General features: G+C 39.4%; 2 protein-coding genes across 5 annotated transcripts in view; both read right to left on the bottom strand.

Moving 5' to 3' along the window:
• Positions 1-9775, bottom strand: part of LOC125900448 (non-compact myelin associated protein) — a 29492-nt gene extending 19717 nt beyond the window's left edge. Inside the window, exons 1-3 of one of the 3 annotated variants that reach the window (XM_049595437.1) lie at positions 9713-9775; positions 6474-6585; positions 47-245 (exon numbers count right to left, since the gene is read on the bottom strand). The gene's annotated coding sequence lies outside the window, so the exon portion shown is untranslated. Of the gene's footprint in view, positions 1-46; positions 246-6473; positions 6586-8401; positions 8417-8962; positions 9074-9712 lie in introns of those variants that run through there. The other 2 variants (XM_049595438.1, XM_049595439.1) reach the window with 2 other exon arrangements.
• A 1254-nt stretch (positions 9776-11029) lies between these two features.
• rcan3 (regulator of calcineurin 3) overlaps positions 11030-14622 on the bottom strand; it is a 64389-nt gene continuing 60796 nt past the window's right edge. For both annotated transcript variants that reach the window (XM_049595434.1, XM_049595435.1), the window contains one exon: positions 11030-13408. In XM_049595434.1, the coding sequence (XP_049451391.1) occupies positions 13254-13408 (155 nt within the window). In that variant the 3' untranslated portion in view covers positions 11030-13253. The remainder of the gene's footprint in view (positions 13409-14622) is intronic.

Below are 14622 nucleotides of genomic sequence, written 5' to 3'. Positions count from 1 at the left end.
AGGAGGAGGAGAGTGAAGAAGAGGAGGAGGCTCCACGCTCACTCACTTGTTGCTCCAGAGCCGAGAGTAATAATCTCAGGCAGCTGGTTTTTCAGGTCCTTCCGCCTGGCCCTTAGGCGTGCCGTGGCTACTGATCAAAAAGCGAGGCTCCTCTGCGGGGCTGTCTGCTCGGCTCAGCTCTCACCATGACGACTGCCTCTCAAAATCAGACTGGTTGCATCTTGCTGGAGCTGCAGAGGGTGGGGCTGTGTGCAAATTTGTGAAGAAAGATGGAAAAACATCAAAAAATAACACCTCATGTAGCAAAATCCAGAGTGTATGTTGTGCAATCAAATCATTACCTCAAACAAAGTGGACAAAGTATGTGGTTTCAGTTATCACAAACCCATTCATCTCTGCACGTACACGTTTTATGTATGTAGTTGAAAATTAACTGAATTACAATACTTGTCCAAAGGGTACAGGGTGTGTATGTACAGCACAGAAGATACACCAGCCTTCTCTTTTATCACAGGACAATGAGCTCCTTTCAAACACTTGGCAACATTTGTGTGAATGTCGTCCACTGAACAGGAAAAATGTTTTCACTGGCAACCATCTTCCCAAGTGTCCTTCTATCTGTCTCGCTCTTATTGAGGCAAACAAGCTCCTGTAACACGCCCGGCCGCGGTAGTCTTTCTCCAAACAGTGCCAACAAGTCGTCAGGATCTCGCCTCGTGTTACCTCCAGGGGCTAGGTGGTGCCCGTGACTATAAAGCGAGGCAGTGTTGAGCCTTTGTGAGAAAGTGTAACTCAGCTTCATTTGGGCAGACACGCATTGTTCTGCTTCTCATGATGGCCTGCATACCTCCATGACCATTACACAGGTATGAGAGCTCAGGTTTCATAGAGAAGGGTGCATCTTTCAGTAATGGCATCCCCACATTGTGTCGGTTTCAGTCAGGCACAGTACCCTGTGTCTTAAATTAGTTTAATTTTACAGAAGGTGAAAAGAGCAGTGGATTTTCTTTTGTAAATAACTAAGTTTGTTTTTTAGTGCCAGACTTTTTATTGCATTTCTCCTGAGTTGGCTGTGTTCTTTAACTAATTGTCTAATTAATGCATCGTCTGTTCCATCACATTCTCCTATCTTTGGGATCCTTGGTATAGATCAAAAGATAATACTGCCGTGCACAAAGGTGTAAATATAGACAGTGCAGGCAGTTGCACTGGGGCCTGTGTGGTGGAGTTGCCCTATTGCCACCTGGAAATACACCTGTGGTTGAAGCAGAACTCACATTAAATAAAAAATGGTGTGATTTTCTATATATCCTCCTGAGATCTAAACTTTTGTTTGGTGTGCATTTTTACTTTCTACTAACTATTTGGGATTAGTAGGACCTGATAGGTATAAAAAACTAAAAATGTCAATGATAATTAAGTCCCAGTGTCCTCATACGGGACGATGATAAAGTCCCAATGCCCTCATACTGGACGATGATAAAGTCCCAACGTCCTCATACGGGACGATGATAAAGTCCCAATGCCCTCATACTGGACGATGATAAAGTCCCAACGTCCTCATACAAGACGATGATAAAGTCCCAATGCCCTCATACAAGACGACGATAAAGTCCCAATGCCCTCATACTGGACGATGATAAAGTCTCAATGTCCTCATACAAGACAATGATAAAGTACCAATGTCCTCATACGGGATGATGATAAAGTCCCAATGTCCTCATACAAGACGATGATAAAGTCCCAATGTCCTCATACGGGATGATGATAAAGTCCTTATGTCCTCATACAAGACGATGATAAAGTCCCAATGCCCTCATACTGGACGATGATAAAGTCCCAATGTCCTCATACAAGATGATGATAAAGTCCCAATGCCCTCATACTGGACGATGATAAAGTCCCAATGTCCTCATACAGGATGATGATAAAGTACCAATGTCCTCATACGGGATGATGATAAAGTCCCACTGTCCTCATACAAGACGATGATAAAGTCCCAATGTCCTCATACGGGATGATGATAAAGTCCTTACGTCCTCATACAAGACGATGATAAAGTCCTTATGCCCTCATACGGGATGATGATAAAGTCCTTATGTCCTCATACAAGACGATGATTAAGTCCTTATGCCCTCATACGGGACGATGATAAAGTCCCAATGTCTTCATACTGGATGATGATAAAGTCCCAATGTCCTCATACAAGACGATGATAAAGTCCTTATGTCCTCATACGGGATGATGATAAAGTACCAATGCCCTCATACGGGACAATGATAAAGTCCCAATGTCCTCATACAAGACGATGATAAAGTCCTTATGTCCTCATACAAGATGATGATAAAGTCCTTATGTCCTCATACGGGATGGTGATAAAGTCCTACTGTCCTCATACAGGACAATGATAAAGTCCCAATGTCCTCATACGGGACAATAATAAAATACCAATGTCCTCATACGGGACAATAATAAAATACCAATGTCCTTCAAAAAGCTGATAACTTCCCAATGTCTTCACATGAGTACTTTCTAATTAACAGCATCTTAGCTTTTTACTGTTGCTAACATTGGTCAGAATTGTATGGCCTATGAAACTACAAACATTATTAATCATAAATAAACAAGTTTCAACCATAAAATGTGATTAGGTTTTGGACCTTATCCACTTTTGTGTGAGTTCTGAGATGGCTGCCAACTTGGTTTTACACAGATTAGTGTGTTGTGGTCTTACTACCACTAGGTGGCACAAAAAAGTGTCCACAGACTAGGACAACAGGTCTGAGTTAAGCAGAATGAAGTACAAGGTCAAGTAAACCCAAAATGTAATGTCCTCATATGAGGACACAGGGTCTCAGGAGGATATGCCCTCAAAAAGGCAAACCCATTATGGTTTTCTGTTTTTGTTAAATAGTATCAATCTATAACAAAATGATACGCTTGTTCTACATAAACTATACAAAAAAACTATAACTTAACTATAAAAACTATTTAGTTAAACCTAACCTGTTTTCTTCTGTAGTTTTTGTCACATACACTGGTGGTCGCTGGGTAATATGATGTTGTCCAATACCAAGTCCTCTGTTTAATCATCAAAAATCTCTCAACACTGAAAAGTGGATATAACATAAAAGCGGCAGTAAGAAACACTGTTAGTAAAATATATATAGGCCTAAAACTATGTGTGTGTGTGGTTCATAACTAGTAACTAGGGTGCAGTAGGGCCCATCACATTAGCATGCACTGAGGCCCATTGTAACTACTGTTCGCAACTGCCCTGTATATGCCTGTAATAGGCCCTCATCATTTGGCAAATGTCTGTCAATACATAACTCTTATGTTGCTTAACTGTCCTGTTGCTTGACTTATTAGTGCTACTGTCTTCCTGTTCCTCATATTTCTTTGCTTGCTTGTCTGTCTGCCAAAGCTATTTTGTAATTGTTTTGCTTTGCTTATTTACACTGCTAATATTGCTGCTCATATCTGTGCTCTGCATGTGTCTGTCTGTGTTTTACATTTAGCATAATGCTTTATATTAGAATTATGTTTTAAACTTTTTGGATTTTAGGCTTTTTTTTTCAAACTTCACATCTGACCAGATGAAAACTAGCCTCCTGGTTAATTCTGGCATATTTACAGTAATTTTATTCATATACACTGTCCCTGACAAATATACTGAATAGATAGCAATGTATGCTTTGACAATTTCCCACAAAAGACAGTATTAGCATTTTTATATGTCTGAATGGAAATCTTAATATCCTTTTATTGAGTACATACAAGCTCTAGTCTTTGTAGCTTTTCAGTTTTCTCATTATGTCAAATTTTAATGTAAAAATAATAGGTTAATGATATTTTGAAAATACTTTAAGGGGCATGAGGTTTGGGTCAACCAGAAGTACTCAGTTATTGCATATAGCTTGTGGAGTGATGACTAAAATTATAATTCTTACCCTTTGAGTATACAAGCTTCAAGAAAATTGCTTTCAAAAAGACTAGCTAGCATCTCTGTGAGGCCAAGCGCTAATGTTAGCGTGCTAACAGCATGCTAATGCTTCACTATTAAAATGTATGTGCTAACCACATCCATGATGCTAACATGGTCACAATGATAATGTTAACATGCTGACGCTGAGCAGGATGGAACTGACTAACATCATTTAACATTGGGGAAGAAGTCATGAGTGAAAGTTTTTTGCTCACCACACTTTGCTTTATTCCTCAAAAATCACTTCCTGAAAATGGTCTCATTGGAATTGTAGTCTTTTTTTGAAGGCAATAAGCTAACAGGGTTTATTTTGAGTGTTTCATAAAGGCTTACAGTTCTTGTAGGGTGAAGTCAGGTAATTTGGGACATGTTTGCCACAATATTCTGTGCAGTTTTTCAACTGTGCAACATTCTTCAGTGTACTAATCTATTCTCATCAACACCTCTTGAATGTATATTATTCAACATACAGTATAATGCACATCACTGTGCGTATTTCTTATGTTTATTCTTATTCTTGTTTTTATTCTATTCATGTATCTATTGCAGTGAACATTAAAGCATAATACATATTTTATATTTCTGAATGTAACATACCAGTTTATACAGTGTAAGGTAGCACAGTGCACATATTTGTGTATTTTTACACACTTACTGACTCAATGCAGTGAACATTTTTTTATTCTTAATATCTTAAGAACTAGTGTTAAACATTGGGCATAATGCACTTTTTTTTGTTATTTTACTACTTTATATTTACATACTTCTGTTTCATACTCTTATTCTTACTTGTTATGATTCTCTATTCTTTGTATTTTTCTGGTTCTGATTGTAGTAGATTATTAAGAAAACCACCTAAAACTCTGCAGCAGGGCTGCCCCTGACCAAATTGGGGCCCTAAGCGAAATTTTATTTGGAGGCCCCCATCCCAAATGTATCATAGATACAGAATGACCGTACAACAACTTGCCATTTAACTTGACAACCTTTATTGGCAATAACAAATGTACTGTAGATACAGTAGTTTGGCTGTATGAGTCAAATAAAATAAAAAATTCAACCTGAAATAAATCAATAAATAAATAAATATTAAATAAAAATAACTTCAAACTGAAATAAATAAATAAACAAATCTGAGTCACAAATAGCCATCAATTACTCATCAAAAGAAAGTAACTTCCACCACCTCAATCCCCCACCCTTGATTAAACACTGAAAACAGAAATAAAATACAGAGACATTCTTTTCTATTTTCATCTTATTTAGCTATATTTCTCCCTCTCCCTTCTCTGGGAGCATCCGCCCTCCTATCCACGCACACACTCCTGAGGCTCTTTTGGACGACATGTCGACAACTCTTCACCCGCTGCAGCTCTGCAAGTGCCTACCGGCGCACCCCTCTTATTGTTCAGATGTTGAGTGCTGTCAATCATTGCAGCGACGCATGGGCGGTCAGGTCTCTTCTCTCCTTCCTCGAGCTGATTGTATGCGCGCTTCACGGTAGCGCATGTGCGCATCCATTGCGCATATGCGCAAATGCGTCCCCTCGCGCAAAATGTGGCCCCCCCATGGAAGATGAGGCCCTACGCACAGCGCGTGTTCTGCGTTTAGGGAGGGGCGGCCCTGCTCTGAAGGCTACTTGAAGTGTTACTTTTATGACTTCTTATGGTTCTCTACTATATTTCTATAAAGAAAATATGTTGCAAGTAAAATAGGGGCCTACTTTAAAAACTCTGGACAATCAAAAACATCAAATACCCTGACCTCACTCAGATGACATGTTCAGGTAAAAAAACATTTTTGTTGTTATGCCCTTATTGTTTTAGCTGCAGCACTCTTATTACCAGAACGAGAAAGTCAACATGCCACATGGCTTTCCTTGCATGTTATGAGACCAGTGATTTTCTCTTGACACTGCACATACTGGTTGTCTAAGACCAATTAAAATGATTGTTTCTGGGGTGCCCAGTGTCTCAGTGGGTAGTGCAGGCATCACATGTATAAAGTCATGTGTCCAATTCCAGCCCATGGCCCTTGGATGTATGTCATGCCCTCTCTCGCCCCCCTTTCACCCTTAATACTGTCCTGTCTTATAAAGGCAAAAGCCATAAAAATAATCTTTAAAAAAACATTTTTTCATATAAAGGACATTTGTAAAACAATGCAATTACGTGTTTGGTGACTAACTGCTACTAATTAAAAAGCCCAACATGTAAACCCTTATTGGTCCCATTATAAAGCCTAAAGTTAATTACTTTGCACTGATGACATGGTAAAATCAAGCATATGTACCAAAAAAAGGTCAGGAAGTATTTTTTAATGTGTATTATTCTGTGTTTAGGTGATGAAGAAGACTCCAATCTTTAATTTAAGCCATTTGTTATATTAATATTTGACACATCTTAAAGAAAATATGTATATATGTATATGTAAAGTAAAGGGACAGAAAATGTTGCTGCATAACAGGAATGACTTATGAACTTACCAAACTTTAATGTTGATCCATTTGAGTGTTTTCAGCCTGGCTCAAAGTCGTCAAACAGCTGGCAGACCAGCCAACGTTGTGGTATCCTTCCAGTTACGCTGCTAAAACATGCCTAAAAATGTACCAAGAAATGTCATAATTTCCTAGAAACCGCAAACATTAAATTGCCATTGTAATCTGTTGATAATCTGTTTTAATTACAAACTGATTTTATTATCAGCACAGATAAGGAAAGTTGTTTTATGTGCACTTTTCCTGACTATAAAACAGCAGGTCTTACAGGGGGCAGCCAATCTTTACTCTCTCCTCCTGAGGGAGATAAAAGTGTTTACGCTCACTGTACTTATCACTTCATTGCATTAGGGGACTTTGATTTAAAAGCTGAGGTAAATGTTTGAATCCAGTCAGAGTAAACCCATTACACTCCACTATGTGTACTTTTAAGGAACCACTTAACTAAAAACATTGTATATTCTCGTCAACTCATGACTAATGCATCACTTAAGATTCCTGCATGAGCAACTGAGACGTGCCCGCTGTGTAATCCTGGAGAGTACCTTTAAAGGAATCTGGAGGCACTGGCCCCATTAACACCCACAGGGGCCACGTTAACCTGATCTGTTCCCCTTAGGTGCACATCCATCTTCACGTTCAACAGTGAGGGGCATTGTGAGGAGGAATTCCCCATGAAGAGAGGGCTTTTTGTGTCATGGAGAGGAAGATACAGGGCAGCAGAGTAAGCCTCGTCTCACAGCTGTTGTTCAGTCCTCTCTAACTGTAAAATGCTGACAGCCGTCCACTGTTTTTACCTTTAGACCATTAAGTACGTCAGCAATGACACAGCTAACCTTCTGCACCTGTTTTTTAGCGTTGTGTACACTTCAGGAAGCACAAATCTTTCCACTAAAACAGTGAGCTTACATCAACAAAAACTATCTTTTCATCCCACCTGTAGTTGCAAAACATATTTTTTTGTCAAACCATGGTAGACAATGTGCTTCCTTCCTGGTTTTGTTGTTTCTACTCCCCTCACGTAATAATGAAGTGCGGTTTGTCAGGGGGAAATGGATGAGAGAAATCTATTGTTACTGGATTCATCAGCAGTCATTTGTCTTCATGGCTGTCACGGGGAAACTGCAGCTGTGAAATTCAATCGGCTGCTGAACTGCAGGTCACGGCTGCATTGCCACACCTTGCCTTTCGTGTTATAAATTTCATGTCCAGTGTTGTTTACTGTAAGAATCATTAACTCAACCTTGATGTCAGTGTCTTTACCATACAGACAAGGCCCTGAACCAAACAGAATATTAACTGTTGTTATGTCCTTGGGGGAAATATGAGGTGCAAAGTGCAAGTGACAGTAACTCTGTTGTACCATTCTAGCATGATTTTAAAACATGTGATAAAGGCTTTTCTGTGTATTTTATAGCCTTGTGTGAAGGACAGGTTGATACCGAACCAATTCACCTTCATTAATTGTGTAACATTTTGAAAACAGCAGAGAAGTGGAGAATTACAGAGGGATGAGTGGAAAACAACTGGAGCAATATTGCAGATGCCTATGTGAGAATATGGTTATTATGTTTACATCTACATTATTTACATAGTTTTATCTATTTGCATCTGCATGGGCTGATGCATAGCCCAGCTTTGTGTCTCTAATGTATTATTTATCATCACATTTGAGTCATAGAGCCAAGCATTTGTCTTTCTGAAAGCTTTTTAAACAATAGCTATGTTAGCAGCTCTATAAGGCTGCTTTGAGCTAAATGCTAATGTCAGCATGCCAATATGCTCACAGTGACAATGCTAGCATGCTGCTGTCAGGCAGGTATAATGTTTAACATGTCACCATCTCAGTTTAGCCTAAACACAAACTAAAAACGTATTGGTAGGCTAAAAACCAATAAGGTTGACCAGTTACTTACAGCTCTGGTGATATTTCCACTTGTAAACTTGTCACATTTGAGTTATAGAGCCAAGCATCTGTCTTTCTGAGTGCTAGGAGTCTACAGCTATGCTAGCAGCTCAGTGAGGCTGCTTTAAGATAAATGCTAATCTGTTATAACGCTATATGACACTATACCTGCTAACATGTTTAGCAGGTATAGTGTCTAACATGTCACCATCTCAGCCTAGCCTGTTAGCATGAATAGCATTAGGTAATTAGCGCTGTAACACTTAAAGCTTTGGTGATATGTCCACTAGTAAACTTGTCACATTCGAGTTGTAGAGCCATGTGTCTGTCTTCTAAATGCTATTTAAACAATGCTAACAGTCAATAGCCGTGCTGGCAGCTCCAAATGCTAACGTCAGCGTGATAACATGCTAACAACGATAATGCTAACACACTGACATTAGGCAGGTATGTATACCATGTTCACGATTTTAGCATGTTAGCATGCATTAGCATTAGGCAGTTAGCACTAAACATAAACTAAATACATATTGCTAGGCTAAAAACCTAGAGGGTTAATCATTACACTTACAGTTTTGGTGATATTTCCACTTGTAATCTCGTCACATTTGAGTTGTAGAGCCAAGCATGTCTTTCTGAACGCTCTTTAAACAATACTGTCAACAGCTGTGCTGGCAGCTACAAATGCTAACACTAATGTGCTAACATGATAACAATGAAAATGCTAACATACTGACATTCAGCAGGTATGTTTGCCATGTCCACGATTTTACTTTAGCATGTTAGCATGCATTAGCATTTGGTAATTAGCGCTAAGGACAAACTAGCATTAGCACTAGTACTAGTGCTAGTATAGCTATGTTATCATTACTCATGGCTATAGACCGAGGAAGTTGATTAGTAATACATAACACTCCATTTGAGTCTGAATTAAAGAATATTAGGCTCAATAAATATGTCAGTTGCTTGAAAAAAAAAAGGATCTTTTTTGTTTTGTTTCATAAGACAATATTAGATAGTGGAAAATAAAACCAATTTACTAGATAGATAGTATAAAACTTACCTCCAGCTACGATCTTGGATTAGGAAATATAGCCACTACTTACTGACCTAATTTATTATCTTTTTTTTAATAATGTAGCAGAAATAATGTTTTATAATGCAAATGAAAAATCTTCTTAAAGTGCCTTTAAAACAGCCATAAAGGTCCAGTGTGTAGGACTTAGGAGGATATACTGGCAGAAATGGAAAATAATATTCATAACTATGTTTTCATTAGTGTATAATCAACTGAAACTAAGACTTATTGTGTTTTTGTTACCTTCCAATGAGGCGTTTAGATCTACATACGGAGCAGGTCCTCTTCCGCAAAGTCCACCATGTTGTTTCAACAGTAGTCCAGAATGGTAAACCAAACTTTGGTTCTAGATAGGTGTGTTGCCACCGTGGTTCTTTGGTTGCAATCTGCAGCCTCACCACTAGATGCCACTAAATCCTACATACTAGACCTTTAAGTGTCATTAACTTTCTGAATTTCCTTTGAGGACCTTTATGAATTTACCTCTCAGAAAAACAGATGCTTAACTCTGTGAACTGAATGTAGTGATAATGAATGAAATGCACAAACTAGTGCTAATGCTAAAAGTGAGTTGCTGGTATTTTCAGATGAATATAACTCATGCAATGTGAACGTGATTTGTAATAAATCTAAGAAATGCCTGTATTGGAAATTTTGCTTGAGATTCTGTTTCTATACCGGCATCTGCATCCCAAGTTTGTAACCTCTAAGTTAAAGAAACCCCTAAAATAAACAACACTAAACATGGCTTTTAAGAATAAGTTTTTATGTATTTCTCTATGTGAAACAAATGGCTATTATACTACACAAATAGAAGCGGATACTGTAAGAGACAGAGACCATCTCTGAGAAATAATTACAGAACATGAAAATACACATACCGGTATTATAGAACTGTAAATTATTGCTTGTTTTGCTACTTTGTTTTCTGGATTCCTACGATACAAGACACAATATTCATATTTCAACAGAAACAGTACAACAGTGACAAACGGTATTATTGACCTTTTTAGTAGACGTTCCCCAGAAATAAAAGAAACATTCAAACAGAGTCCATGTTGAACACAACACAATGACAGTTGGTTTTTGATCGAGCATCTTCAGGACTTATTGTTACACATTTTTGTATGTTTTTTTTTTTCTCCATTACAACATTGCCAAGAGAAGCCGTAACAAACTGCACACTGGGACTGGCCTCAGCAACAAAAGAAAAAAACACACTTGGCATATGTACATAAATATACAATTTCATTTCAACCGTGACCAAAATGCACCCGGTTTTAAACACCATGACCACAGAGAGTAAAAAAATCATCACGAGTGTCTTCCTCCTGCTCTGCTGCTTCCTCATTATCACAATGCACCTCAGCGGTTCCACCAATCTGCTGTCTGCTTAGATAACCGCGACAGCTTTACCATAGCGCCAATAAAACTGCACTCTGCCAACATTTCAAAGAACCATTTAACTTCCTCAGCAAAGATGAATGTTTCTCGCGGACAAACACGTAAAACAAAGACATTGATTTTGCTCTGCGGTGTCATCCTGCCTCATTTAAAACCTACATCTGTACTGCATGTCTACACCTTTACAGTGGTACACTCCCATTGATCCAAAAAAGGCCTGAAATTCTCCATGGTTCACACTAGCAAAAAGGAAGTGGAGTGTTTCACTCACTGCAATATGCTGGTGAAAAGGCTAACCAGGTGTTCAGCTTGAGATAAAAGAAAACAAAAAAACACAAGAAAGAAACAGAGACGAAATGCAATGTGCTTCCTACTTTGTCTCAAGAAGGACTATTTTATGTGATGGAAACAAACAAAACACTGACGATAAAGTGCTCACATGCAGACGGACTTTTCTTTTGCTTACTTATATTGTAATATAGCAAAAAAAGTTTTTAGATTCCATGCCACCAAATGACAAATAAGGTTTAGACTCACCGCTGACACCCAAAAGCCCTGTTAGGAACATTTGTTCATGTTGCTTTGAAAGGACTGAAATGCCGTTAAATGAGGAATTGGAACACTGATATGATTCGGGACTGTGGGGAGACTTAACCAAAAGGAAAAATATTTATGATTCTTAGTGATTGTTCAACTCCCCACTAAACTAGATACTGCAAAAATAAAATAATGCTGTGTTGGTAAAATATGATTTCTTTCAATTTAACAATATACATCAGTGTCTCTGAGTAAGAAAAATTACATAATCATGACAACATGGGGTGAGTTTATGCTTTGGTTGATATCTCATGAGGCTACCTAATTTTCCCTTTTCTCAGCGAAATGCTTTCGGGTAAACTACAAAATCTAAAAGACTATTTTTCCACAAATCTACCGCTCAGCTATTTACAGCAAGAAAGCAGCGCAGTATTCTGGTGCGCAGCAGGAGACGGTCGAAAGCCCCGCAACTGCTTCGAGATATCAAGAGATAACTCAGTGCAAAACAAGCAGTAGTAGGTTTCAGAAGAAAACCTGACACATAGAAAGTGGGTTTGATCAAACAACATAACCAAGACATTAAAGACGTGAGTTACAACAAACAGAATCAGAAGAAAGAAAGAAAAAAAATCCACATCCCAAAAACCCCTTGAAGAGAATGAAGGGGATGAACTGTCTCTTATCCATCAAATCACAACAAAAGCGACAAATGCAAATTTGCCATCAAGTTGCAGACTGAGCTGTCAATCTTACAAAAGAAACAAAACCATTCAGCTTTATCTTCCCCCCCTAAGACGTCACTTCATACTCTGCGTGGGGATATGCACTTGTGTCAAAAGCGTCACACTGTTTCCCTGTCATCACAAACAACAATTTAAAAAAAAACACCTCAGCTCCTCATCTACAGAAGTAACTAAGCATGCAAAAAGTGTCGGGGTATCAAATACATAGTAAGAATACACATCTAGTAGTTTAGCAAAAAACAACATCTCTCCAAATAAAAAAAGACAAAAAGCGAAAACGAGCGAAAGTAAATCATAAAAGTCAAACAGCCACCACAACTTTGTTAGTCACATATGACGCTTCGTGCTGTGTGTGATGTTAAATAGGTTCCTTTTTCTTGATATATCTTGTTAGTATTTGTGTTTCTGTACGTATTTTTTTTTTTGTATTACTGTATATACATGCAGACAAGAGCGGGAACATCACACACTCAATCTTGATGCAAGCTGAAGCGACAAACCAGCAGATATGAAAATGGATGAAAAAGAAGAAAAAATAGACATGTATATATTTATATATATAATATGAAAACACAATTTATTGTAAAAAAAAAAAAAAAAAAAGAAGAAGAAGAAGAAGAAATGTCTTTGTTTAACCAAAGATTATTGAACACACGACACATGTAAGAGGGAGAGGTACAAGCTAACAAGCTAACTGACTAGCAAGCTACGGAGCAGGACTAGCAATGAGAGCTGAGTGTGTGTGATAAGTGACAGGTGCCTGCGTTGGGACAGGTATTTCCACCCCTCTTGCTGAAAACAAGGGGAAGGTTTGTGGGGTGGAGGCAAGCGTGCCCACCGCTCCCCACGCTGTCCGCAGAATGTGATGAGTGTGTGTGTGATTCTCATCCATCCCCTTCAAGCCGCCTCATTCCATCGCCACGCTCCCCACAAACACCGTCTTCGAGCAATGTTTGTTGGTTTGTTTTTGCTTGTAGTTGAACTGAAATGAGGGGCATCGACGCTCTCTGTGAGTGCAGAGACGAGAGAGAGAGGGCAGGTGTGTTTAGCGGGTTTAAGGGGCGGTCGGGGGCCGCACCGGTGCCGGGGGGGAGGCCTCTTTAGTTGAAGACTTTGGGGGGTCCGTCGGGACGTCTGGTCTGGACGATCTGCTGCTTTGGCCGCACCGCCTCGTCCTCCTCCGTCTCGCTCTCGCACACGTGGACGACCACGCTGGGGGTGGACTCTGTCCCTGCGTGGAGCTCGTACTTTTCACCTGAGAGAGGAGGGGAAGGAGTTGCATGAAAAATACTACATTAAATACTCTTTAACAGGTCATGATGCAACGTGTCTTCATAAACATATTTTAGTGCACAGTTTGGCTGTAATGCAAGAATTTGTGAACAGGAAGTGGGCACCATACTGTTTCCTGTATTGTAAAGACAGAGGCTGAATATACTGAGATCAAACAGTACAACTCAGGGTCAAAACGGACAAGCTCGCAGTACGTCACCCACCAGCAGGAGTGCTCCAGTGCGGTGCAGTGCATTTTGGTAGTTGTATGTTTTCTACCTTTTAGAGAAAAGCGAATGCCACAGCCCTTCTTCTCTGTTTTATCTGGTCATGCAGCACCAATTCTACAATCATTTGAGTCTTACTACAGCATAAATGGCTCAGTTTTATGAAAAGACATTTTTAAAAAAAAAAAATAATAATAATAATACAGTTATGTGGTTCATTATTTATTTATTGTTACTATTTTTCCACACTGAGGATATTTTTACAGCCCAAGATAATCTACTGTTTGTCCATTGCACTTAAGATCAGGTCAGCACGTTGCCTCAAGAGGACACAAAGAGACTTTTTCTTGGAATGGTCCTGCCATTTGTCCAGATGCCAAACTCAGCGGACTCAGATTGAAAACACACACTTGCTAGATTGTATCACAGTTGCCATGGAGATGAGATCAGACAGCTGGCAGACAGGAGGAAATTGGTCTTGTGGCTTTTTTTTCCCACTGTGGTGCCAAACAGAGAGACGGACAGTGAATAGAGTCCTGCTGTTACCGCAGGGAGTTGACAGAGGGAGTCAGCGTGCCGTGCTGCAGCCCGGCGCTAATCTGATTTCAGATGCCAGGATGTGAGCCACAGAACAAAGCCATTTCCTGATTCCTCATGTTGCTATGGTAACAGCAGGACGTGTCAAAAAGTGATCCTCTGGGATGGACAGTCTTTGTCTGTGTGTGTGTGTGTGTGTGTGTGTTTGTGGGTATGTGGGAAGTTTAATCATGTTTTTGTTCGACTGAATTCAGCCCTGGAAGTGATGTTTTCCACTTCATCAGCATGCCCACATACACAAGCATGGACAGACGCTGTGGACGTGACACACCTTTTTATGTGTGTAAGGTGACATTTTATAGAGGTTGCCGCAATCTGAAGTCTTGTCGACAAGGCAGACAGAGGCGTCGTTATTTCTGAGCGGAGAAGCTGA

Source organism: Epinephelus fuscoguttatus, linkage group LG14 (assembly GCF_011397635.1).
Source record: "Epinephelus fuscoguttatus linkage group LG14, E.fuscoguttatus.final_Chr_v1".
NCBI lineage: Eukaryota > Metazoa > Chordata > Actinopteri > Perciformes > Serranidae > Epinephelus > Epinephelus fuscoguttatus.
Note: the sequence above shows the minus strand (reverse complement) of the source record. Positions and strands in the feature narration are given on the sequence as shown.